We start from the raw sequence: 22,925 nt of genomic DNA, 5'->3' as shown, positions 1-22,925 counted from the left end.
GGGATGCCCATGACTGCCCAAGACAGACCAGGCTCTGCTGCTCTCCTTGAGGTGTGACGGGAGGAACCGCTCAGGGGGATGTGAAGGACAGTGTGGGTGTTGTATTGCACGTGGGGACACAGTGACACTGTCGTGGGGCACAGGACAGGGTGTCACCACTGTCGCAGGTGCCCCAAGACCTCTCTGAGCAGCTGGGGCAGGCGCAGGGGCACCAGACCCTTCCCTGCCCCTGCCGTGGGCCTTTCCTGCATTTCGGGGTGGGACGGCCCAGCCCCGGTCCCGGGGCACTGCGGGCTGTGGTTCGTGCGGCGGCGGGCGCCTTTCTGCAGCGTCAGACGGATCCGCCCGGCTGCACCCCCGGGATTTATTCGGTTAATCCGGCGGCGGGCAGGGCCCACCACAGCCCCCGGGCCGGGCCCTCCCCGCAGGGAGGGGACTCGCTTATGAAACTTGTGCATGGGGAGTGTCCGGGGGGCCGGGGCAGAGAGCGCAGGGCGCGGGGCACTCGCTGCGGGCAGCCGGGCGGGCTGGGCTGCGGCACCGGGACAAGCGGCACCGGGACAAGCGGCACCGGGGCAGCCCGAGCTCCATCCTCACGGCACCGGCACAGCCCGAGCTCCATCCCCGCGGCACCGGGGCAGCCCGAGCTCCATCCCCGCGGCACCGCACCGGCCGAACCCGCGGGATGCATCCGCAGCACCGGGGGTGTCTCTGAGGCCGCTCTCGTGCCCTTATCACTTTTCCAGCCCAGCTTCTGCACTCTGCCTGTTGGACGGAGAACTGATAAGGGTATGCGGGTGACGCGAGCACCGTCCCGCCGCGCTATCCCGGGGCTGTCCCGGGGCTGTCCCGGCTCCAGCTGCGGCTCCGTCCGTGCCTGGGCAGCTCCAGATGTGGGCTCAGCTCCGCAAAGCAAACACAGAGGATACTGAAACATCTTTTTTCAGTAAAACCTGGCGGGTCCCGTCACTCCGGGGTTTTCCCTTTCAGCATCTGCAGCAGGTCTCCAGCAGGAAAATGCATCTTTTTGGAAAAGGTCTTGAAATGCTTTTTAACGCGTTACCGTTTGCTTTGTGTTTCAGTGAAGTCAGCTGGGAATTCTTTGGGATCAACGTAAAGAATCATTGTAAAAGTAAGAAATGAGTGTAAGACTCCTGTGCTTTCCTGAGCCTGCAATTGTTCCCGTTTAAATCCGTTCATTCCCAACATTTCCCTGGGTTTCTAGGTGAGTTCCTGCCGGCCATCTCCAGCCACGGCAGCCGGAGGAAATGATGAGCACTGCAGGGCAGCGGACCCGAGACGAGGTAAGGGGGTCTCTGTGCTCCCACCCCCCTGGGATGAGGTAAGGGGGTCTCTGTGCCCCCATCCCCCCCGGGATGAGGTAAGGGGGTCTCTGTGCTCCCTTGGGGGGCTGCAGCCCATGTCCCACCCAGCCCGGGGCTGCCGGGGGTCCCACAGGGGCTGCCCTGCATGGCAAACCGATGCCCTAAAGCACCCAGGAATCCCTCCACACGTCCATCCTTCTTTTCCCCGCTTTCCAGCTATTCCCACCTGTCAGATCTCTCCTCCCCTGAGGTGTTCAGCAGAGTGAGTGCCAGCACAATGCCAGTTATGGGGTCCTTGCCCATGGATGCGTGGCTGAGTGGAGAGGAAAGAGCCAGCTCCAGCACGGGGAGGAGGTTTCTTTCCCCAGGGAACGCAGCCTGGCCTGGCTGAGCCTCATGGGCTGCACAGTCCTCACCGGGGGCTGCCCTGGCCCCCGTGACCCCCACAGCCCCCACTGCTGCAGCCCCAGGGGCTCCCCAAAGCACCGACACCCCCAGAACTGCCCCGCACACCCTGCTGCTCGACAAGGGCTGCAGGGGATCCCCGAGCCCCACGGGGCTGGGCGCCCCAGATCCCCAAAATTCCCAGCTCAGGCATCAGGGCAGGGAGCGAAGTGGAGGAGCAGCTCCATGTCAGAGCTGCACTGCAGGCACATGGCCTGGGGAGGGGATGCACCCCTAAACCCACCCCTAAAGGTGCACCCCTAAACCCTCTGCTCCCTAGCTGGGGCCCTTCCAGACCCCTGGCTGGGCCCCAGACACTGACTCAGCCCCAGAGGGGGAGTCTGAGCCCCCCAGGCTCACTGACACAGTGCCACAGTGGTGCCACACTGCCGTGTGCCAGGCACGGCTCCCTTCTCCCTCTGCAGCCCTTTGGGATCCGGGGCTGTGCCGCAGCCAGTCCCTGCCACAAACCCTTGGGGCACAGAGGGAAGGGCCAGCATTCGGGCCAGGCTCTGTCACCCCTCGTCGATGGCCAAGGGACGGGCAGGGTGTGACCCCGCCACACCCCCGCTCCGGGCACACACAGCGCCGGGCTGGCACCGGGCACACACAGCGCCGGGCTGGCACCGGCGGGCTCCGAGCGCTCGGGGGTCCCAGGGCTGCTCCACACACACCCGGGCAGGAGGTGCGGAGGTGGCGGTGCTCGCACAAAATGGAGGGAGGGACCCGGGGGTTTGTCCCCACCATCCCGCCCTGAGCCGGCTGAGGGACAGAACCGGGGCGGTCACGGCATCCCTGGGCACTGGGGGCTGCCCTGGGGAGCCCCGGGAGCTCTGGGAGCCCCAAACTGGCCAGGGCGGGCACCGGGAGCTCCGGGAACCCCAAACTGGCCAGAGCGGGGGCCAGGAGCTCCGGGAGCCCCAAACGGGTGGGTGAGCGCCCCGAGCCCCCGGAGCCCCAGATGTGCGCTGTGCACGAGGGGCTGATCGGGGGCCGGGAGCCCGAGTGATCCCTGCGCAAACAGCCGCCGGGGGCTGTCAGTGCGCGTTGGGCTTTGCCCCGGGCAGGAGCGCGATCAGCCATGAACAGGCGGCTTAGCGGCACCGGGAAACTCCTGAGGCAGCCGAATTCCCGCGGAGCCGGCCCGGGGCGGGGGCTGAGCCAGCGCCGCCGCTCGCCCCGAGCGCTCAGCCCCGATATTAAAGTCCCGAATAGGAAATTCCACCGCTTCAGACAAAAACAGCGGCCGGATATTTCATAAGCGTCCCGGCGGACATGAAAGCCGCACCAGGAAATTTCGCTCGGCGCAGATATTAAAGTGGATGCGGCCCTCGGGGCACGGGGCGAGGGGCGGCCGCGGGGACACGCGTGTGCACATCCCGCTGTCCCTCGTGTCGCTGTCTCGGCCAGCCCGGCCTCAGCCCCAGCAATGGGCACCGGGCACGGGGGTGAAGGGCTCGGGGTGACACACGGAGGGCAGCGGCCGAGCCCCAGCAGGGCACAGGGCACAGGGCAGGGTCCCGGGGGCTCTGCCAGCCCCAGTGGCACTGCCCCGGGCACGGCGCAGCATCGCTGAGCCCGGCGCTGCCGGGAGCACCGCCCCCGCAGGCACCGAGCGCGGCTAATTGCAGGTTATTGCAGCGCTCTGTCACCAAACACGGATCGGTTCTCTTCCGACACGCGCTCCGAGCAGCGCACACTCGGATCTGCTCCTGCCTCCGCTCAGCCTCTCCTCGGGCTCGGAGCAGCGGCTGCGGGGCCGCCCCGGGGCAGGGGTGCGGTGCCCTTGGGGATGGCAGGGACCGCAAAGCTCAGCTCATGCCAACCCCTGCCATGGCAGGGACACCTCCCACCGTCCCAGGGTGCTCCAGCCCCATCCAGCCTGGCCTGGGGCACTGCCAGGGATCCAGGGGCAGCCCCAGCTGCTCTGGGCACCTCTGCCAGGGCCTGCCCACCCTGCCAGGGAACAATCCCTGCCTAACATCCCAGCCATCCCTGCCCTCCGGCAGTGGAAGCCATCCCACCCCGTTCTGGCACTCCAGCCCCTGTGTCCCCAGTCCCTCTGCAGCTCTCCCGGAGCCCTTTAGGCAGGGGAAGGAGCTCTGAGGTATCCCCAGAGCTTTCCCCAAGACACCTCATCCCCCAGCTCTGGCTGAGCCAGGATCCAGCAGCTCAGACCCCGGGCTCTGCCCCAGCTCAGTCTGGAGCCCCACACCTCTGCCGTGCCCAGGCACCCGGCACTGACCTTTTCCTGCTGCTGCTCCCTGTGGGCATTCCTCAGAACTGGGAGCCAAACACAACCCAAAGAGCATTGTGATGGCTCCTCGAGAGAAAACGAGTTTCTAAAATTAAAGGAGCAAAATAAGACAATGGAATATTTTTGCATTGATTTTCTTGCCATGAATATTTATAAAACTTAGTTCAATAATATTAAGGAAATACAGGACAGTGCTGGGTGAGAGCTGCATCCCCATCCCATGGCAAGGCACACACTGGACCTCAGTGCCTGTGCCCCAGAGCTGCAGCACTGATTCCAGGAGCTCAGGGCAGGGAACCACCTATCCAAAACCCAGAAAGCCCCCCAAAATGACCCCAAAACCACAAGGAATTCATTGCCCATTCCCACAAGCAATAAACACAGTGCCCAGAGAGTCCAAGCATTGTTTTCCCCCTGCCCCATCACAGCACACTGTCACCTCAATTGGTAAATAATCACACAAATTGCATTGTCACTCCATCCCTTCTGTGCCTGCCCCTGGATCCCTGGATGTCCCAGGCCAGGCTGGACGGGGTTTGGGGCACCTGGGACAGTGGAGGTGGCCCTGCCATGGCAGGGGTGGCACTGGGTGGGCTTTGAGGAGCTCCCAAGCCGCTCTGGGATTCGGTGATTCACCCTTACAGCACAAGAGGCCTCATCCCCCGAGCCACCCGCAGGGATTCATCCCTCCTGATGCCAGGAGCTGATCTCCGGCCTGGCACCGAGGGCATCTCCAGCGCCTGGGGCGAGGGGGGCTCTGCCGCCCCTCGGGAGCACCCCCGGGGGAAAGCGCACGGGGAGAGGCAGGAATGTGCAGATCAGATCACGGAGGGAAACGGGGCAGGGACGGAGATGTGCTGTCAAGGCAACAGCGACGGCAGCGCTGGGAGAGGGAACAGGGGGAACGGGGTAACCTGGGGGCACAAGGAGGAGACAGGGACACAAACACCGTCCCCTGCCCCTCTGCCCACCAGCACAGCTCCAGCCCTGCTGCCGGTGAGGGGGGATGGCCCAGGGCCCCTCAGCATCCCCAGGGCCCATCACTGCATGCTGCCCGGCCCCACAGCATCCCCAGAGCCCACCACTGCATGCTGCCCGGCCCCACTGAACCCCCAGAGCCCACCACTGCATGCTGCCCGGCCCCACAGCATCCCCAGAGCCCATCACTGCATGCTGCCCGGCCCCACAGCATCCCCAGGGCCCAGCAAGGGACACAAGCTGCCACTCTCCAAGGCCCAGCACTGAGCAAATGCTGACACCAGAGACGCCAAGGGGAGCAGCTCTGGCTGCTCAGTGGCACAAACCCCCACAGTCTGATTTCCAGACCTTTCCACAATTTGCTAGTCTGAGCCAAACCCGCTCCCCACGCTGAGGAGCAGAGTCTGGAGAGATCCCTTCCCCAGCCACCCCCAAACCCTGCTGCCCACAGGAAAGGCTGGAACTCTGCTCAGGACGGGCAGGGAGGGCCCAGCTCAGAGAGGGGACAGCGGGCACAGCCAGCTGTGAGGCCCACGGCGGGTGCAGCCACACAGGGACACAGACCCAGCCTGGATCCCAGCTCAGCACCCCGGCAGGGAGGGTTCGGGTGTGATCGGGGCACGGGGAACCCTCAGCTCTGGGCACCTGCAGCCCCTGCCGTGCCAGCTGCTGTCACTGCCCGCAGCCAGGGCAGGGCAGGGCAGGGCCGGGGCACACGCAGGCAGTGAGGGCACACGCACGGGGGCTCTGTGCTGCTCTGCTCGCTGCCTGAGCCCCACAGCCGGAGCCCCACAGCCAGAGCACCCTGCTCCCCCTTCCCCGGGCTCTCAGAGCCCCAGAAAGCTCCAGCTCCTGCTCAAAATGAGGCTCGGGGATAAAGCAGGCAAGCTGAGCCCTGCTCCCCGCTGAGCCCTGCTCCCCACGCACCCATGCCAGCACAGTCCCTGCCAGGCCCTGACAGCTCCCTGAAGCTGCTGCTCTATTTTTACCCCACGGTTGCTATAGAGACATCAGAGCCGCTCCCCGTGATGATGCAGCTGCTTTTGGGTGATGCAGGCTCTTCCAGAAGCACTGCATCACCCAGTGCATCATCACACACTGCATCACCCACTGCATCACCCCCACCTGCATCACTCCCAACTTCATCACCCACTGCATCACCCACTGCATCACCCACTGCATCATCACCCACTGCATCACCACTGTTATCATCTGCTGCATCACCCACTGCATCACCCACTGTTACCACCTGTTGCATCACCCCAACTGCATCACCCACTGCATCACCCCCCACTGCATCATCACCCACTGCATCATCACCCACTGCATCACCACTGTTATCATCTGCTGCATCACCCACTGCATCACCCACTGTTACCACCTGTTGCATCACCCCAACTGCATCACCCCCTGCATCAGCCCCCACTGCATCATCACCCATTCAGGTCCCCTGGGACACCCCTCTGCCCCCAGAGGCGTGTGCCAGCCCGGTGCCCTCAGCAGTGCCCCGGGATGAGTGAGGGGCCACACAGACCTGCTCCATCCCTCACTGAGGTGTCTGGGATGAGTGAGGGGTCCCACAGACCTGCTCCATCCCTCACTGAGGTGTCCCAGGGTGAGTGAGGGGTCCCACAGACCTGCTCCATCCCTCACTGAGGTGTCTGGGATGAGTGAGGGGTCCCACAGACCTGCTCCATCCCTCACTGAGGTGTCCCAGGGTGAGTGAGGGGTCCCACAGACCTGCTCCATCCCTCACTGAGGTGCCCCGGGCTGGGCTGAGCTGCTGCTTCCCCAGCCCGTCCCAGGTGCTGCCACGCTGGGCAAGGCTCACCATGGCTCCGGCCAAAGCCAGCAGAGGGGACAAGGAGCAGCTCCCCCTTCTCCAGCTCCCCTGTCACAGCTCCCCCTTCTCCAGGCAGGGCCAGACCCCAGCCAGAACGTCAGCAGGCTCCAATCAAGGGGTGGCAGCTCCCTGGCCGCTCATCCAGGTGGGGTAGAGCTGGGATGGCCCCACAAAGCACCCGGCACCTCTGCCGTTCTCTGCAGTGACAGTTCTGCCAGCTCTGCCCTCTCTGTCCTGCCCAGCTGAGGACGCTGGTGCCCCCCGTGCCACAGGGGACTGGCATCACCATCTCCACACCCTGCAGGGCTGTTCCGTGTGGGCAGAGCACCCTGCGGTGGCACCGGCCACCTCACAGCCGCCCCATCCCGGTTCTGTCCCAAACCCATCGTGTCCGGAGCCCACCCTGCTGCCCCAAGGCTCTGCCGAGACCAAACCCACGGCTCAGAGCTGCAGCCTCTCCAGCAGCCACCCCTGCAGCCCGTTGCCATGGCATCCTCAAGGATGGCACCGAGGAAGACAAGGAGGATGAAGACAGGTGGACACGTTGGCTCTGCAGTGCCAGGGCACGGCTGGGGCAGATGTGAGCCCCTGTGGCAGCAGGCAGGGGCCAACCTGCTCCCCTCCCAGGGCTGGCACGACAGAGCTGGCACTGCCAGGCTCCCCTCCCTGCTGGAGCATCTCCCACCCAGGGACACTGGAGGCTGCGAGGCCACGCCAGTGGAGCAGGAAAGGGAACTCTGGGGTTTAACATCCTCAGGGATAGGTCACTCGTGCTTTGCAGCAGGAGCAGCCAGCCTGGGGCGCAGCACAGGGGTGAGAGCTCGCAGGGGCAGCCAGGGGGCAGAGCACGAGGGGCTCCTGCAGGGGAGGGGGCTCCCCAAGCCTGACCTCCAGCACTCTCCTCATTGCAACCATCAGGCACCTTCCCTCCTCCCTCCGTGTCACCACCCCTGACCGCGCAGAGCAGACCCCCCTCACCGGGGGGATGTGGTGGCTTCCCCTGGGCTCCTCCTGCCACCAGCTTGTCTCTTCTAAATTTGTGGGTTGCAGGAGTTTATTTTTAAGGTGTTTATTTTGTCAAGGTGTTTATGTTATGTTGCTGTTAGGAGTCAATGTGTTTATTTTTGACAAGTAAAGCAGTGTGCTCATGCATCAGAAAATGGACAGATTTTGGGGGGTTTATGGCCAGTTTAGGCAGCTACTGCAGAGTGTCTGCGTTACCAAGTCAGGAGGAACCTGCCGTAAGATTTGCCAAATGTTCCCTAACATAGTAAGACTGACTTAATTTCTCTGCTGGCTCTGATTCTCACTGTCATCATGTCTGAATGAAGAGCGCTGCAATATTAGATTATACTTTATTAATCACAAGAGAAATTTCCCCAAGTGTTAATGTGATGCGGGGGGTGTGATGACAAACACCCTCACAGCTGTGATGGATCTGCAGAAGGGCAGAACCCCGGGGGTCAGGGTGGTGGTCGGCGCATCTGTGACCATTTCCCCCTTCCTCCGAACTCCCTTTGTGCCGGGACTGCTCCGAACGGGGCACCGAGGGAGGCGGAGGAAGCTGATGGGGGCGGGCTCCTGCCCGGCTGCGGGGCCTGGGGGCGAAGGAGGGCCAGAGAGGCGGCACAGCGCCCAGGGGTGGCACCGAGGGCAGCACAACGGAGCCCAGCTGGCCCGGCACGGCACGGAGCGCGCCTGTGCCCCAGGGTGCGCTCCTGTGCCCCAGGGCGCGCTCGGGCTGCCCCAGGGTGCGCTCGGGCTGCCCCAGGGTGCGCTCCTGTGCCCCAGGGTGCGCTCGGGCTGCCCCAGGGTGCGCTCGCACCGCGCACCCATCAGCATCAGAGGGGCTCGGGGGCCGTGATTGCCCTGCCCGAGCGGGGACAGCCGCGGGCTCGGGGCCGCTCGGGTCTGGGGAGCCCCGGGAGCAGGGACACGGACGGAGACCCCGCACGGGTGGGTGCAGACGGGCAGGGACCCTGCAGCTCCCGCACACGGACAGGGACCCTACAGCCCCCGCACAGAGATACAGACCCTACAGACCCCCGCAGCCCCCCGCACACGCACACAGACCCTACAGCCCCCCGCACACAGATACAGACCCTACAGCCCCCCGCACACCGACACCCCCGCCCGCCGCTCCCCGCACCCACCTGCGGGCGGACGCGCCGCCCCCCGCGCCCTCCTCCTCGCGCAGCGCCGGGCACCGGCACCAACGATCGGCACCGGCACCGGCACCAACGATCGGCACCAGCACCGGCACCAACGATCGGCACCGGCACCGGCACCAACGATCGGCACCGGCACTGCCACCGGCACCGGCACCAACGATCGGCACCGGCACCGGCACCGGCACAGGCACCGGCACCAACGATCGGCACCGGCACAGCGCACGGAGCACCCGGCACCGATACCGGCACCGGCGCAGCGCACGGGGCAGCGGCACCAACGGCGGAGAGCGGCACCGGACACCGGCACGGGCACCGGCGGCAGGTACCGGGCGGGGTGCGCACCCCACCATCCCCACCGCGGCCGGGGCCGGCGGCGGCAGAGGGATGGCCGGGGCTCGGAGGGGCGCGGGGGACGCCGGTCCCGGCCGGAGCGGGGCAGAGCCGCCGCCCGGGTCTCCCCGGGTCCGAGGGGTCCCCACGGGAAGGGGCCGTGGGCAGCTCACGGGCAGGGAGCGGCACCGTGGGCGCTTTTGGGAGGGGCTGGGAGCAAAGCGGGCGCTGACCGCGGGTCCGGGGGCCGCGGGATCCCCATGGAGGGCTCGGAGGGATGGATGGGGAAGGGCCGGGAGGCTTGTGCCCTCTCCAGGCTGGCTGCTCCGGGCTCCAGGAGCACTCCGAGGAGCGAGGCAGGGAGCGGGGGCAGCAGGAGCGGTGGCAGCGGGGTCAGAGGGGCGGCAGAAGCAGGGGGCGGTAGAAACGCAACAGACAGCATGGCTGTGGCTGCTTCTGCTCCCCTCCGGCAGTGAGGAGGCAGAGATCCCGGCTCCTGCCCAGGAAGCCATCAGGGAAGTTCACACAGTCTCCAGTGGGCTCCGTGCTGGGGCCCCCCAGACGCAGCGGGCCGGTGGAGACCGTCAGGAGCTCCCTGATCTCCTGGGGAACCCAGGCACCCATCCGGGCAGCTGCTGCACCAGGTGGGGGACACGGCCACAGGGACAGCGGGGTGTGGGGCAGTGCCCAGCGCTGGGCATGCCAGGACGGCAGGGACAGGGCAGTGGGGCTCACCTCTTCCCCGCGGTTCCCCACAGCAGCACTGCCATCGCCCGGGGGAAGCGGCAGCAGCAGCCATGGATGAAGGGACGGAGCTGGAGCTGGGGGGCCACTCCCTGCTCAAGGCCGTGTGGCTGGGCCGGCTGCGCCTGACCCGGCTGCTGCTCGAGGGCGGCGCCTACATCAACGAGAGCAACGACAAGGGCGAGACCGCGCTCATGGTGGCCTGCATCACCACGCACGTGGACCAGCAGAGCAGCCACAAGGCCAAGATGGTCAAGTACCTGCTGGACAACAGAGCCGACCCCAACATCCAGGACAAGTCTGGCAAGACGGCGCTGATGCACGCCTGCATCCGCGGGGCCGGGGGGGACGTGGTGTCCCTGCTGCTGGACAGCGGGGCGGACCCCAGCCTCGAGGACCACTCGGGAGCCTCGGCGCTGGTCCACGCCATCAACGCCGAGGACAAGGCAGTGCTGCAGCACCTCCTGAATGCCTGCAGAGCCAAGGGGAAGGAGGTGATCATCATCACCATGGACACATCGGCCTCCGGCACCAAGACCGCCAAGCAGTACCTGAACGTTGCGCCAGCGCTGGAGTTCAAGGAGAAGGCGCCCCTCGAGGAGAGCGCAGCCCCCTCCAGTGCCCACCTGAAAAGTCCCGTCTCAGCGCCTTCCCCTGCCGACAAGGAGAGCAGCGCTCCCACCCCGCACCCTTCTCACCCCGGGCACCCTGAGCCCCCCTCCCCGGGCCAGCGAGCCGGCGCTGCCCGCAGAGCCCAGCTGCCCCGGCTGAAGCGGCTGCGCTCGGAGCCCTGGGGTCTGGTGGCACCCTCGGTGCTGGCGGCCGCCGGTCACCACGACGACGCGCGGCTCTGCGCCGACAGCGAGCTCATCGCGGGCATCGGCGACCTCTCGCTCTCCAAGAAGCCCTCCCTCGCCCGCAGCAGCAGCAGCAGCAAGGGAAGGGACCCCTCCCTGTTCCCTCCGGTGGATGAGCAGGCACCGGGGCCGCTGGCACGGAAAGCCGCCCACGAGAAGAGCCCGGGCGCGCACCCGTGCCTGTCGCGGAGCGCCACGCTCCCGGAGGAGCCGGAGAGCACCGGCTCGGCCGCCAGCTCCGCCGCAGGGACGGACGCTCCCCTCTGGCGGAGGCCGGGCACCGAACGCAACGGGGAGCCGGCGGTCGGCGAGGCGGGGAAGGCGCCGTCCGAGAGGCGCAGGCCGAGCGGGTCGCAGCTGACCCTGCCGGACGGCGGCGGGGACTCGCCCTGCGGCAGCACCGGCGCATCGCCCAGCGCCGGCCGCCGCCGGCCGCCCGGCCTGCTGGAGCGGCGAGGGTCCGGGACCCTGCTGCTGGACCACATCTCGCACGCCAGGCCGGGATACCTGCCCCCCCTGAACGTGAACCCCAACCCCCCGATCCCTGACATCGGCTCCGGCAAAGCCCCCTCCCCGCTGGCCGCCGCGCTGAAGCCGCTGGTGCCCCTCACGCCCGGCTCGCCCAGGCGGGGCGATCTGAGGGCGCACAGGAAGCTCCTCCGCAGACATTCCATGCAGGCAGAGCAGATGCGGCACCTCTCGGATTTTGAGGAGGTCGTGGCGCAGTAGCCGTGCCCCGTTTGCTCACAGGGAGGTGGCCGGGGCCGCGCTGTCCCCGCAGAGACGGGACGGGTCCCACAGAGTGGGCACTGGCTCCGGGGACACTTTGGTGGCCAGGGGGCTCAGCCCTGAGCCCGGGGGCTGAATCGGGCGCGGGCCGATCGGGAGATCGATCCCGCACCGTCCTAGATCGGCAAGTTCCGTGCCAAGGATCCCACCTGCAGTTCACTTATTCCTCACTAGTTGCGATCTGCTTTTCTTACATTCTGCTCGTTCTCTCACCGAATCCCGGCCCGGAGCCCCCGGCGGTGATCTCTGGGGCGAGGCGTTCGTGAAGTGCCTTCCAGGAGTCGGGAAGGGGCTCAGTACGCGGGGACTCGAGGGGCGGAACCCCGGTGCGGCCACGGACCGTGTCGGTGCTCTCCCGGAGCGGGAGAGGGAGACAGTGCTCCACCTCCGCTGTTCCCGGAGCTCCAGCGGCTCGGCACGCCCGGCACCGCTGCAGCCCCGTGGGCCGCGGGCCGGGACGGGCTTGTCCCGTCTCTGAAGCGTCCGAACCTCAGGGGTTCATTCCCCGCCACGCCGAGGAGCTCTGAATCCAGGAAGCGCTGGATATCCCCCCGAGCGGGATGGTGCCGGCCCGGCTGCACGGGAGCCTCTGCCAGCGGCGGGGAGCCGGGATGCCAACCCACCGAGGGTGACACGGGCCGAGCCCGGCGCTTCATCCCGCCGGGACAGCCGCAGGCACGGCGCCAGAGCCGAGACCCCGCGGGACCCCCGCCCCACGCCGCTCCCCACGCGCGCTGTGCCGGCCGTGAGCCGCGGCTCCCGCAGCCTCCATCGCTCCACGACCGCGGTTATCCACGGGCTGCGTGCGCGCAGGGGGCAGGGCAGGGGTTGGGGCGACGCCGCGGCCCTGCGGACACTCGTGCGCTGGTTTTGCACTGCATTAATAAAGCGCTCAGCTTTGGACCGAGGCTGCTCTCGCGTGGAGCCGGCACCGGCCGCCCGCGCGGGGCCCGGGAGCGCCGCGGGGACCGCCGGGGCCCCCGGAATGCCCGGCCCCGACATGCCGGGGGGTGCCAGGGCCGGTGAACGTTCCCGGGCTCCCCGCGGGTGCCCGCCCCGGGACCGGAGGTGCCGCCCAGCCCCGCCCCGCCCCGTTCCGCCCCGCCCCGCCCCGCCCCGTTCCGCCCCGCTCCGTTCCGCTCGCAGCGGAAGCGCCACGTCAGGGGGGCGGTGCGGGGCCGGTGCCGGGGGCGGTGGCGGTGCCGGGTTGCGGGTGCCGGGCTCGGTGCGGGTGCCGGTGCCGGGTTGCGGGTGCAGGTGCCGGGTTGCGGGTGCCGGGCTCGGTGCGGTGGCGATGCCGGGCGCGGTGCGGACGCTGTGCCTGGCCGCGCTGCTGGGCGCGCTGCGGGCCGGCGGCACGGAGCTGACGCTGGAGCTGCCCGACAGCGCCCAGCGCTGCTTCCACCAGGAGCTGGAGAGCGGCGTCAAGTTCACCCTCGACTATCAGGTACTACCCTGCCTGTGCCTTCCTGCAGCCCTGCATGCTCCGTGCCTGCACCCCCTGCCCGGGCCCCTCCGCCCCGTTTGTGCCCCATCCCTGTGCCCGTGTGCCTGCCCGTGCCCCGGTGCCCCCTTGCCCACAGCCCTGCCGTGTGTGCGCTGTCGTCTCTGCCCGTGCCTCTCCCACACTCTCCCATCCTGTGCCCTGCAGAGCCCCAGGCAGGGCTGCAGTTCCACCCCAGCTCCCTCCATGCTGCGCTAGGAGTTGTTCCCAGCCCCAGCTCCGTGCCCAGCAGTGCCCACCTGAGAGCCAGGCCTGGGATGTGCCCACATCAGCCGTGGACGCCCCTGACCTCCCTGACCTGGCTCATGAGGGCTGTCTCTGTCTCCAGGCACCCCGCTTGAGCCATGGGCACCCCAGCTGAGTTGCTGGCACCGTGGTGCACAACTTCCCCAGGGCTCCCCTGGCTGGGCCCCATCCCATGGGCATGGTGCCCGCTGGCCTCTCACAGAGCCGTGGGGCTGGGCAGGGGCAGAGGGCCCGCGCCACGTCGCTGGGCGTGTGCCACCATCGGAGATGCATCTCCCGCACAGGTGATCAGCGGAGGGCACTATGATGTGGACTGCTACGTGGAGGACCCCAACGGCAAGACCATCTACCAGGAGACCAAGAAGCAGTACGACAGCTTCTCGCACCACACCGAGGCCAAGGGTGTCTACACCTTCTGCTTCAGCAACGAGTTCTCCACCTTCTCCCACAAAATCGTCTACTTCGACTTCCAGGTGGGCGACGAGCCGCCCATCCTGCCCGACATGAACAACCGCGTCACCGCCCTGACACAGGTGGGTCCCAGGAGGGAGGCAGGGAGGGGGGCAGGTCCTGCTGCAGCCCCAGCAGCCTTGCGGGATGGCAGTTGGACGCGTGTCCCCTTCCTCCTGCACTGGATGCAGAAGTGCCAACCGCCGGCCAACAGCCCCACCGCACACCACATCCTCTGCCCTGCCTGGCTCAGGGGGGCTGTGCGGGCTCTGGGCTCCCCTCCCTGCAGCAGCCGTGTCCATCCCACGTGAGGGAATTGCATCAGCCATTCCATCCCTGGGTGTGCGCTCTGGGCTGGGCATCTGCGTGCCCTCGTGGGTACTCTGTCCCAGTGGGGAACCACCCTGCACGGGCTCTGGCAGGAGCCTACCGCACAAACACTGCTCTTGAGCGTCCCGGCACGGCCCTGGGCCCCCTCAGCTGAGCCGTGTCAGGAGTGACAGGGCGCTCCCGTCCTCGTCCCCAGCTGGAGTCTGCCTGTGTCACCATCCACGAGATGCTGAAGGCGGTGATCGACTCCCAGACCCACTACCGGCTGCGGGAGGCGCAGGACAGGAGCCGAGCCGAGGAGCTCAATGGCCGCGTCTCATACTGGTCAGTGGGGGAAACCCTCATCCTCTTCGTGGTCAGCATCGGGCAGGTGGTGCTGCTCAAGAGCTTCTTCACCGAGAAGAGACCCAGCGGCGGCGGAGCTGGCACCTAGAGCTGCTGGCTGTGCCCGAGTGCAGCGGGCAGCGGGACGGACACTGCGCCTCTGATCTGTGCCGGGACAGGCCGGGGTGGGACGGGGGGTGACACTGCTGAGCTGGTGACACAGCCGCCCAAGGACAGGCGTCCCCAGCATCACCTCCCGTTTGCCATCGTCTGGCCGACCCTGTCCCCTCGCCTGGCCAGCCTGTCCCCGTTCTCTGGCTGCACTGGGGAGCAGGGGGGACCAGCACAGCACAGCACCGGGGCACCCTCGGGACTGGGACGGGACTGGGATTTTACTGGGAGTGACTGGGATGGGACTGGGATGTGACTGGGACTGACTGGGATGTGATTGAGATGGGAATGGGACGTGACTGGGACGTGATTGGGACGTGACCACGCGCTGCCCCTGAGCCCTGTGCAGCCACCGAGGGCAGGGGCAGCACTGCCCCCCCGGCACCCCCCAGTGCCCCCAGCCCCAGCAGAGCTGCCCGTGGGCTGGGGGGGGTCTGTGTCTGCGCCCCAGCTGCCCTGTGGCGGGCAGGGTGCTCCCAGCAGCGGGACAGCACCAGCAGCATCCAAGGGAAGGCTGTTTGCTGGGTGGCTCTGGCTCTGCCAGCTCCTCCCCTCGCAGCCGTTCTCAGGCTGGCAGCAGGTGGTGTGCCTGTACCAGGTGATATTTTCATACACCAGTCCGTGCCTGAGAGTCAGCCCCCTCACACATTCCCCCCACACGTGCCAAGGAAGCCCATCCCTGCCCCAGAAACATAGGGGATCCCCACACGCCTGGGACTGCAGCCCCTCATTCCCTGGAGCCCCACAAGACCCCTGGAGTGACTGGTGTGCTGGCCCTCCAGCCCTCAAGCAGGTGTGAGATCATTTTTCAGAGCTGAAGCAACTCCACTAGACTTTGCCACTTTCAAATAAATCCCTGCAAGCATGGCTGGCACTGCCGTTCTTGGGCACAGCTTCTGCCAGCCCTCTTGCCTTGCCCCCTGCGCACACAGCTGAGCTCGCTCCTGGCACAGGGCACGAGGAGGACCCTGCTGGCCCCCAGCAGGAGCAGGAGCCCTGTGTGTGCCCTGTGTGTGCCCTGTGTGAGGCTGCAGCGTCAGTGGGCTGGGATGGGGTTCCCACTGCGCAGTGGGGACTGAGGAGCCAGGGGAGCATGGGGGCCCCGGGCAGAGCCCAGCTCGGGGGTCCCTTCCCTGGGGCTGGGGGATGCCAGGGCAGCTCTGGTGATGCTCAGGGGACGGTGAGGGGCCCGGGCAGCCCCAGCCCTGGCCCAGCAGCCCCCCCCGTGCTGGCTGTGCCGGCAGCGCGGCCTTGGGCAGTGCTGCGGGCGGGAGAGCTGCCCCCGGTGCCTCCCAACAGCCTTGGGCAGCAGCCAGCAGCTCCTGTTTGGAGCACAGCCCGCAGCAGCAGCAGCACCCTGGCACTGCCACCAGCCCTGGCAGGGACCAGCCCTGCGCCCACTGTGGGCATCAGCAGGGAGGGAAGCACCCAGCCCTGGCCAGGCCGGCATGGCCCGGAATCTGCTCCGGCCTGGGGACTCCTGGACCAGCTGTGACCCCCACGGCCAGGGGGGGGGACACCAGCTCAGCGCCCAGCGGGGGGACCCGGCAGGGACAAGAGGTGGCCATAGGACACTTTATTGCTGTTCGGGGCACAGAGAAGGGAGAGGGGACGGGGGCACCCCACCAGCCCCAAGCCCCCAGAGGCACTTTGGGTGCAGGGAGAGAGAGATCAGCAGTGCCTCCATCCCCATGGAGCTGTGCTGACCCCCCTGCCCCGCGGCCCCCAGCTGGTGTCACAGGGAGCTGCTGTGGCACGAGGGGTCCCTGGCAGCCCCTCGGGGCCTGCCCAGCCCCTGGGCTGCCCGCTGGGGCGGCAGGGAGGAGGCTGAGCAGCGGAAGGAGCCCGTGGGTGGGGAGGGGGGCCGGGCCGGGGGGCCGTGCCTGCACGGGCACCCCCAGCCCCCCCGGAGCGGGATGGTGAAGAGCCCGTAGGTGATGGGGTCCAGGCACGCGTTGAAGAGGCCAAAGATGAAGAGGACGTGGGTGAGGGCCGGCGAGATCCTCTTCTCCACGGCGCGGGGGCAGAACCAGTGCCAGAGCCCCAGCAGGTAGTAGGGGGTCCAGCAGAGGATGAAGGAGGAGACGATGACCAGGCTCATCCGCAGCATGCGCAGCCGCGCCCGCGGGATGTTGTTCCTGGAGCACCGCAGCGACGCGTCCCGCGAGGAGACTGGGGGGAAACGGGGCTGGGACGGGGCCCTGCGCCGGGGGAGAGCCGGGGGTCCCTGCGGAGCGGGGACAGGGCGGCTGGGGGGGGGCCGGCACTCACAGAGGCCCGAGCCCATGCGGCGGGAGATCTCCAGCAGGATGCGGGCGTAGCAGCAGACCATGATGAGCAGGGGCAGCAGGAAGAGGCAGGCGAAGCCCACCATGTTGTAGAGGGTCTCGTGCCAGGCCCGGGGGAAGCTGCCGCGCGTGGTGCACTGCGTGAAGTTGTGCGGGGGCTGCAGGGTGATGGTGCGGAACAGGAACAGCTGCAGACGAGAGGGGTGGGGTGGGGGTGATGGGGGTTTGTGCCTCCCGAGCCAGGGAGGGCACTGGAGGCTGAAACAGGGACCCCCGATCCACAGGGACAGACCCAGCCTCGGGGGGGATGACCGGTTACCACCCTTGCATTGACAGGGGCCCGGGGCACCCCCACAGCGGCAGAGCTGGGCGAGGGGGGCACCGCCACAGCCGCTCCATTGCCAGCTCCGCGTGCCCGTCCCACAGGGCCGTCCGTCCCCTCCCTGCGGGTCACACGGCGGCACCGGGCCCGGACAGTGCCAGCACACACGGGGCCGGGCAGGTGCGTTACCAGAGAGCCCGGCGGGTACCTGCGGCACGGCCAGCCCCGCGCTGAGCAGCCAGGCCGCCTGCAGCATGGCGCGGTTGCGGGCGCGGGCGCGGGCGATGGCCAGCGGGCGCAGGATGGCCGCCTGCCGGTCCAGGCTGATGACCACGGTGACGAAGGCCGAGGCGTACATGGCCAGCAGGCGCAGGTACATGAGCAGGCGGCAGGCCAGGTCGCCCGCCCGCCACTGCAGCGTGATGTTCCAGACGGCGTCGAGCGGCATGACCAGCACGGTGAGCAGCAGGTCGGCGGCGGCCAGGTGCCGCAGCAGCAGGCGGATGTGCGGGCGCCGGCCGCCGCCCCGGCCGCCCACCGCCCGCAGCACCGCCAGGTTGCAGGCGGCCGAGAGCGCGAACAGGCCGAAGGTGACGGCCACGCGCGCCTGGGCGGCCGCAGAGAAGGTGGGCAGCCGCGGGGGCTCCTCGCCCCTCTGCTCGGGGGGGCTCCAGGCGCAGCCCCAGCCGGGGGCCGGCGTGCCGGGGGGCTCCGTGCTGCTGTTCCCCGCCGCGGGGCCCGGCTCCGCACGGCCCCTACCTGCCACGACAGGCAGAGGGGCAGCGGCGGCCCCGAGGGGGCTCCGGGCGGGGCAGGCCACGCTCAGCACTGTGCTCCTGTCCCCCAGAGCCCCCTGCCCAGGGCCACGGTGCCCACATCGCGTCTCTGAGCTCACTTCCCTGTGTTCCATCCTTGCCTCGCCGCATCCTGCTCTACCCACGAGCCTCCAGCAGCCCCCAAAGCCCCTCTGTGCCCCCAGAGATACCGGGGTCCCTGGCACCCAGCAGGGCAGAGGAAGACAGTGGCAGCTGGCCCCAACACGCCCCCACCTCAGGCCATCACTGCTGTGCCCCTCCCTGCCCAGAGTGCCCCTCATGATCCTGCCTGGGACGGGGACCCCACCCAGCCCAACAACGAGCCTGCAGGAGCAGACACCCCATTCCCCCCGCCTCACCTGCGTCCAGGGAGTCCTGCCTGGCATCCCCCAGCCAGGCCATGGCAGGGCTGGTGCTCACACAGTGCCCAGGCTCTGTGCTGAGGGCTCCTGCATCTGCTCTGGGCACGAGGGGAGCGGGGCGGGTACCGGGGCAGGTACTGCAGAGAGGCAGCACCTGCTGCCGCTGCAGCTGCTGTGGCGTGGGCGCCCTTGGCAGCTCGGAATGGTCCTTGACGTAGCCAGCAGCTCGGAACAGCACGGTCCTTCCCCTGCCACCCACAGCACACGGACACACACGTAAGCGTGCGTGGTGCTCGCATGGGAACGGACAGTGGGATGAGCCCCACATCTGTGGGAGGGAGCCCCTCAGCCCAGGGGGTGCTGCCAGCGCCCCCCAGGTCTGGCACTGCTGCTGCCAGGGCCAGGAATCAGAGCACATGAGGGCTCCTTGCATTGAGGTGCAGCGTTTGGGGGGCCCAGAGACGCACAGGTCCCTCCTCCCAGCCCTGTGGCTGCCAGCTGCTCCCCCGGACTGTGCTCATCCCCATGGCAGTGTCCCCATGGCTGGAGCCCAGGTCCCTTCAGCCCTGGCTGGAGAGCAGAGGCTGCAGCCTAGGGGAGGGCAGGCCAGGGGGCTGCTTTACATCTCAAAGGCTTTTCTCCTCCAGTCACGCCCCTCCTCGGCCCCAGCAGAGGATATTAACCTCATTAGAGAGTCCTTTCACACTCCATGGGGTTCATTAACCCCCCGCCCTTCACCCCAGACCCCAGAGCGGGGAGGATACTCCCCTGGCACATTAGCACATGGCTGCCAGGTCCCAGCACCCTCCTGCTAATGGGGACCCCAGACTTCAGGGAGCCACCAAGGGGGTGGGGGCAGAGGGTCCCCGTCACCGGCTCCTGGCCGGGTCTCCAGCCCGTGGGCTCAGGCCCACCCCCACACCGAGCTGGACCCCAAATCTGCCCCTCTCACTCTGCATGGGGGGCTCCCACAGCCCCAGAACTGCCAGGTGGGAAGGCTGGACCTGGGGGATCCTCAGCCCTTCCTGGCCGGGGGTCCGGCCCCAGGACAAGGGGAGCGTTCCTCTTGATACTCCCCCGGGCTGCTCCCCCAGCTGGCTGCCCCTCAGGTGGCTGCCCCTCAGCCCCCAGCCCTGCAGCCCAGCGAGCAGAGCCAGGCGTGGCTCTCCTGGGCATGCCAAGCCCCATTCGGTGCCCAGCTCCAGAACAGCCACACGGACACTCAGAGAGGGCACAAGGGTTTATTCACATCCAGCCGCGCCCGGCGCGTCCAGCACGGCTCCAGGCTCCCACGGGCAGCTTGTTCCTGCAGCTGCCCCGAGGGCCGCACGTCCCCAGGCTGCAGGGCTCCAGACGGGCACCGCGGGTGCTCCAGGCCCAGGGACTCACCCGGGTCAGTGCCGGGGCTGTGCTGGGAGCAGAGCCTCCAGCAGTGAGAGCAGGTCCTCTGCAGAGACATCCTGGGGAGAGACAGGGACAGGGTGAGCGCCAGGCAGAGCCGCAGGCAGGGCTGGGGCCGTGGCAGCGACAGCCCATCCACTGGACAAGGGACTCCATTCTGTCCCCGCTGATGGGATCCCCACACACATGAGGGAGGGAAGCACCAGGAAGGATGGGGCAGGCTGGGGGACCCACCGCAGCCCCTGCACAGAGCAGGGCTCCCCTCTCCATTGCCTACCCCAGACAAGGCCGCTGTTACCCCAAGACCAGCTCCTGCACCGCCCCACACCAGGAGGACTCTGAGGCCGCCCCGAGGGTGTTGATCCCTGCCCCTCGCCAGCCCCACGTTGAGTCACCCCAGCCCCCAGCAGCACGTACCGGGGTGACTGTCCCTGTGCCCACGAACTCTGGCAGCAGCAGTCCCGTGTCCAGGACATCACCGGGGAGATCCGGGGGGGCCCCGGCCCCTGCGGAGTGGGGAGGGGTCAGCCAGGGTGACGCAGCGGAGGTGACAGCCTTGTTCAGCGCTGAGGAGGTCCCCGCTGCGGGCAGGTAGGGGGGTGGCCCCCACGTCTCCGTCTGGATGTTGGAAACCCCAAGAACCTCTGGAGGGGTCCCTGCAGCAGGGGTGTAGGGCGGCGACCCCCAGGTCTCCATGGCGATGTTGGGACCCCCGAGTGCCTCTGGAGGGGTCCCTGCAGCAGGGGTGTAGGGCGGCGACCCCCAGGTCTCCATGGCGATGTTGGGACCCCCGAGTGCCTCTGGAGGGGTCCCTGCAGCAGGGGTGTAGGGCGGCGACCCCCAGGTCTCCATGGCGATGTTGGGACCCCCGAGTGCCTCTGGGAGGGTCCCTGCAGCAGGGGTGTAGGGCGGCGACCCCCAGGTCTCCATGGCGATGTTGGGACCCCCGAGTGCCTCTGGGAGGGTCCCTGCAGCAGGGGTGTAGGGCGGCGACCCCCAGGTCTCCATGGCGATGTTGGGACCCCCGAGTGCCTCTGGGAGGGTCCCTGCAGCAGGGGTGTAGGGCGGTGACCCCCAGGTCTCTAGGCCCAGCTCCGGAGCCCCGAGCACCTGCGGGGCCGTGCCCGCAGCAGGGCTGCAGAGCGGCGATCCCCAGGGACCCGTCCCCACGCCGGGGGCCCCGTGCAGCTCCGGGGGCATCCCCGCCACGGCAGGAGAGCCCCGGCCCGCGGCGCCGGGCGGCGAAGCGCCGCGGGGCTCCGCGTCCCGGCAGCAGCCCAGGCCCCGGGGACACAGCGGACAGCGTCGGGGGGCCGGCGCGCCCCGGCCGAGCCCCAGCAGGGCGGACAGGTGGGCGATGTAGCGCGCGGCGAGGCGCAGGGTCTCGATCTTGGTGAGGGTCTGCCCGGCGGGGGCCAGCGCGGGCGGCAGGTAGTGCCGCAGCCGCAGCAGGGCCCGCGCCAGCCGCCGCATCCGCAGCTTCTCCCGCTCGCTGGCGCTCTGCCGCGGGAGCCCCGCCGCCGCGCCGCCCCGCGGCGCCCTCCTGCCCCGGGGGCGGCTGCCGTGCCCGCGGCGGGGCCCCCGGGCCGCGGCGGGGGACGCGAGCCCGCACGAGTCGGGCGATGCCGCGGGAGAGCTGCTGCTGTAGCCCTGCGGCTCCGCGGCCCAGTGCTGCGGCGGGGCGGCGGGCAGCGTGCCGTGGGCCATGGCAGCGCCGGGGCCGGGCCGGAGTGCCGGCGGCTCCGGGCGCCCGCCTTTATGCCGGCCCGGAGGTGTGAGGAGGCGGCAGCACTTCAAAGGCCGGGGGGCTGGGGGGGCCCGGCCGCGGCTGCGAACGCGGGGTGACGGATTTCACCCCCGAGGTGTGAAGCGGCTCGGTGCTGCCCCTCGGGCCCGCGCGGGGCGGGGGCCGGGGCCGGGACCCACCCGGGAGCTGCAGCGGGGCCTCGATGGCTCTGCCGGGGGAGCTGCAGCGGGGTCCCGGCGGGTGCTGCGGGAGCTGCAGCGGGGTCTCAGCACGGGGGTGCGGGGGGTGCCCTGGGCCGCTGTGGAGCTCTCATGGGGCTTCAGTGCGGTTTGCAGTGGGTCAGCGGTGGCGTGTCCCCGCGTCTCCCTCTGCTGCCCCTGTGGCTCCGTGGGACACCCCCAGCCGGTTTGGGGGTGCGGGTGTCCCACCGGCCCCTGGCGGACCCTCGGGCCGGTGCCGGCAGTGGCCGGGGAGCCCCTCGGGCGGGGTGCGGAGGGCCGGGGCTGGGAGGAGCCCCCCCGGCGCGTTCCCAGGCCCCGCAGGTGTCGGGCCGGCGGGTGTGAAGGTTTCCCGGGAAACGGCCCCGCCGAGGCACGGAAAATCCATCAGGGAGCAAGGGGACACGGGCATGGCACGGCACGGGCCCCAGAGCTGGGGCACAGCCTGGTCTGGGGGTGCACGCGGGGTGCAGGACCCCCGAACTGGGTGTGCAAAGCCCTGGAACATGAGGGCCACAGAACCCCCGAACTGGGTGTGCATTGGCTGGCACTGTGGGGTGCAGGACCCCCGATCTAGGTGTGCACTGGCCGGCACTGCGGGTGCAGCACCCCCCAGCCGGTGTGTGCAAAGCCCTGGAACATGAGGGGCACAGGACCCCCGAACTGGGTGTGCATTGGCTGGCACTGCGGGGCACAGGACCCCCGAACTGGGTGTGCACTGGCTGGCACTGCGGGGTGCAGGACCCCCCAGCCGGGCTGTGCAGAGCCCTGGGAACATGAGGGGCACAGGACCCCCACAAAGCTGGGGGCACAGGACCCCCAAACCGTGTGTGCAGCGAGCAGTGCCCAGCACGGAGCCAGCCCACGCGAGGCCACCAGCCCCAGCCCAGCATCCAGCCCAGTCTGGGGGCGCAGGGGTGTCCGAGGGGCGCCCCACGGCCCGGCCCCTCCCGGCCGGCCCCCTCCTGGGCCGCATTAGCTGATGAGCTCCCGGGTAATGAGTTCTGCA

The 22,925-nt window shown here is 68.7% G+C and overlaps 4 protein-coding genes across 5 annotated transcripts; 2 read left to right on the top strand and 2 right to left on the bottom strand.

The window, feature by feature from the left end:
* The first annotated feature begins 10,111 nt into the window (after window positions 1-10,111).
* Window positions 10,112-11,678, top strand: ANKRD34C (ankyrin repeat domain 34C). Its single transcript, XM_054272728.1, has one exon. It carries the CDS (start codon window positions 10,146-10,148, stop codon window positions 11,676-11,678), a length of 1,533 nt encoding a protein of 510 aa, XP_054128703.1. The 5' UTR covers window positions 10,112-10,145.
* A 1,353-nt stretch (window positions 11,679-13,031) lies between these two features.
* Window positions 13,032-14,987, top strand: TMED3 (transmembrane p24 trafficking protein 3). 2 transcript variants are annotated; one of them, XM_054272767.1, is made up of 3 exons: window positions 13,032-13,185; window positions 13,773-14,021; window positions 14,465-14,987. In XM_054272767.1, exons 1-3 carry the CDS (start codon window positions 13,033-13,035, stop codon window positions 14,699-14,701), a joined length of 639 nt encoding a protein of 212 aa, XP_054128742.1. In that variant the 5' UTR covers window position 13,032; the 3' UTR covers window positions 14,702-14,987. The 2 variants fall into 2 exon arrangements, with proteins under 2 accessions (XP_054128742.1, XP_054128741.1); XM_054272766.1 differs by lacking the exon at window positions 13,032-13,185 and having other exon boundaries at window positions 13,353-14,021.
* A 1,511-nt stretch (window positions 14,988-16,498) lies between these two features.
* On the bottom strand, window positions 16,499-18,601 carry LOC128934986 (putative gonadotropin-releasing hormone II receptor). Its single transcript, XM_054272953.1, has 4 exons — window positions 18,548-18,601; window positions 17,582-18,132; window positions 17,035-17,239; window positions 16,499-16,935 (listed from the first exon to the last, which is right to left on the bottom strand). Exons 1-4 carry the CDS (start codon window positions 18,588-18,590, stop codon window positions 16,499-16,501), a joined length of 1,236 nt encoding a protein of 411 aa, XP_054128928.1. The 5' UTR covers window positions 18,591-18,601.
* Window positions 18,602-19,777: 1,176 nt separating this feature from the next.
* On the bottom strand, window positions 19,778-21,658 carry MESP2 (mesoderm posterior bHLH transcription factor 2). The gene is made up of 2 exons (XM_054272980.1): window positions 20,369-21,658; window positions 19,778-20,010 (listed from the first exon to the last, which is right to left on the bottom strand). The coding sequence occupies exons 1-2, from the start codon at window positions 21,656-21,658 to the stop codon at window positions 19,945-19,947; spliced, it is 1,356 nt and encodes a 451-aa protein (XP_054128955.1). The 3' UTR covers window positions 19,778-19,944.
* Between the last annotated feature and the right edge of the window lie 1,267 nt (window positions 21,659-22,925).

This window comes from Melozone crissalis, unplaced genomic scaffold (assembly GCF_028551555.1).
Source record: "Melozone crissalis strain CALT ecotype California unplaced genomic scaffold, PUWL_Pcris_2 ptg000014l_1, whole genome shotgun sequence".
NCBI classification, from domain to species: Eukaryota; Metazoa; Chordata; class Aves; order Passeriformes; family Passerellidae; genus Melozone; species Melozone crissalis.
The sequence above is the reverse complement of the archived record's forward strand: the minus strand, read 5'-3'. Positions and strand labels throughout refer to the sequence as shown.

Excerpts from the sequence above, each read along its gene's own strand:
- ANKRD34C (XM_054272728.1), top strand. The coding sequence starts at position 10,146 with ATGGATGAAGGGACGGAGCTGGAGCTGGGGGGCCACTCCCTGCTCAAG.
- TMED3 (XM_054272766.1), top strand. The coding sequence starts at position 13,587 with ATGGGCACCCCAGCTGAGTTGCTGGCACCGTGGTGCACAACTTCCCCA. Across the intron at positions 14,022-14,464 it reads GCGTCACCGCCCTGACACAG|CTGGAGTCTGCCTGTGTCAC; the intron begins GTGGGTCCCAGG and ends CCTCGTCCCCAG.
- LOC128934986 (XM_054272953.1), bottom strand. The coding sequence starts at position 18,590 with ATGGCCTGGCTGGGGGATGCCAGGCAGGACTCCCTGGACGCAG. Across the intron at positions 18,133-18,547 it reads GCAGGACTCCCTGGACGCAG|GTAGGGGCCGTGCGGAGCCG; the intron begins GTGAGGCGGGGG and ends CTGTCGTGGCAG. Across the intron at positions 17,240-17,581 it reads CGGGGCTGGCCGTGCCGCAG|CTGTTCCTGTTCCGCACCAT; the intron begins GTACCCGCCGGG and ends TCTCGTCTGCAG.
- MESP2 (XM_054272980.1), bottom strand. The coding sequence starts at position 21,658 with ATGGCCCACGGCACGCTGCCCGCCGCCCCGCCGCAGCACTGGGCCGCG. Across the intron at positions 20,011-20,368 it reads GCACAGGGACAGTCACCCCG|GATGTCTCTGCAGAGGACCT; the intron begins GTACGTGCTGCT and ends GTCTCTCCCCAG.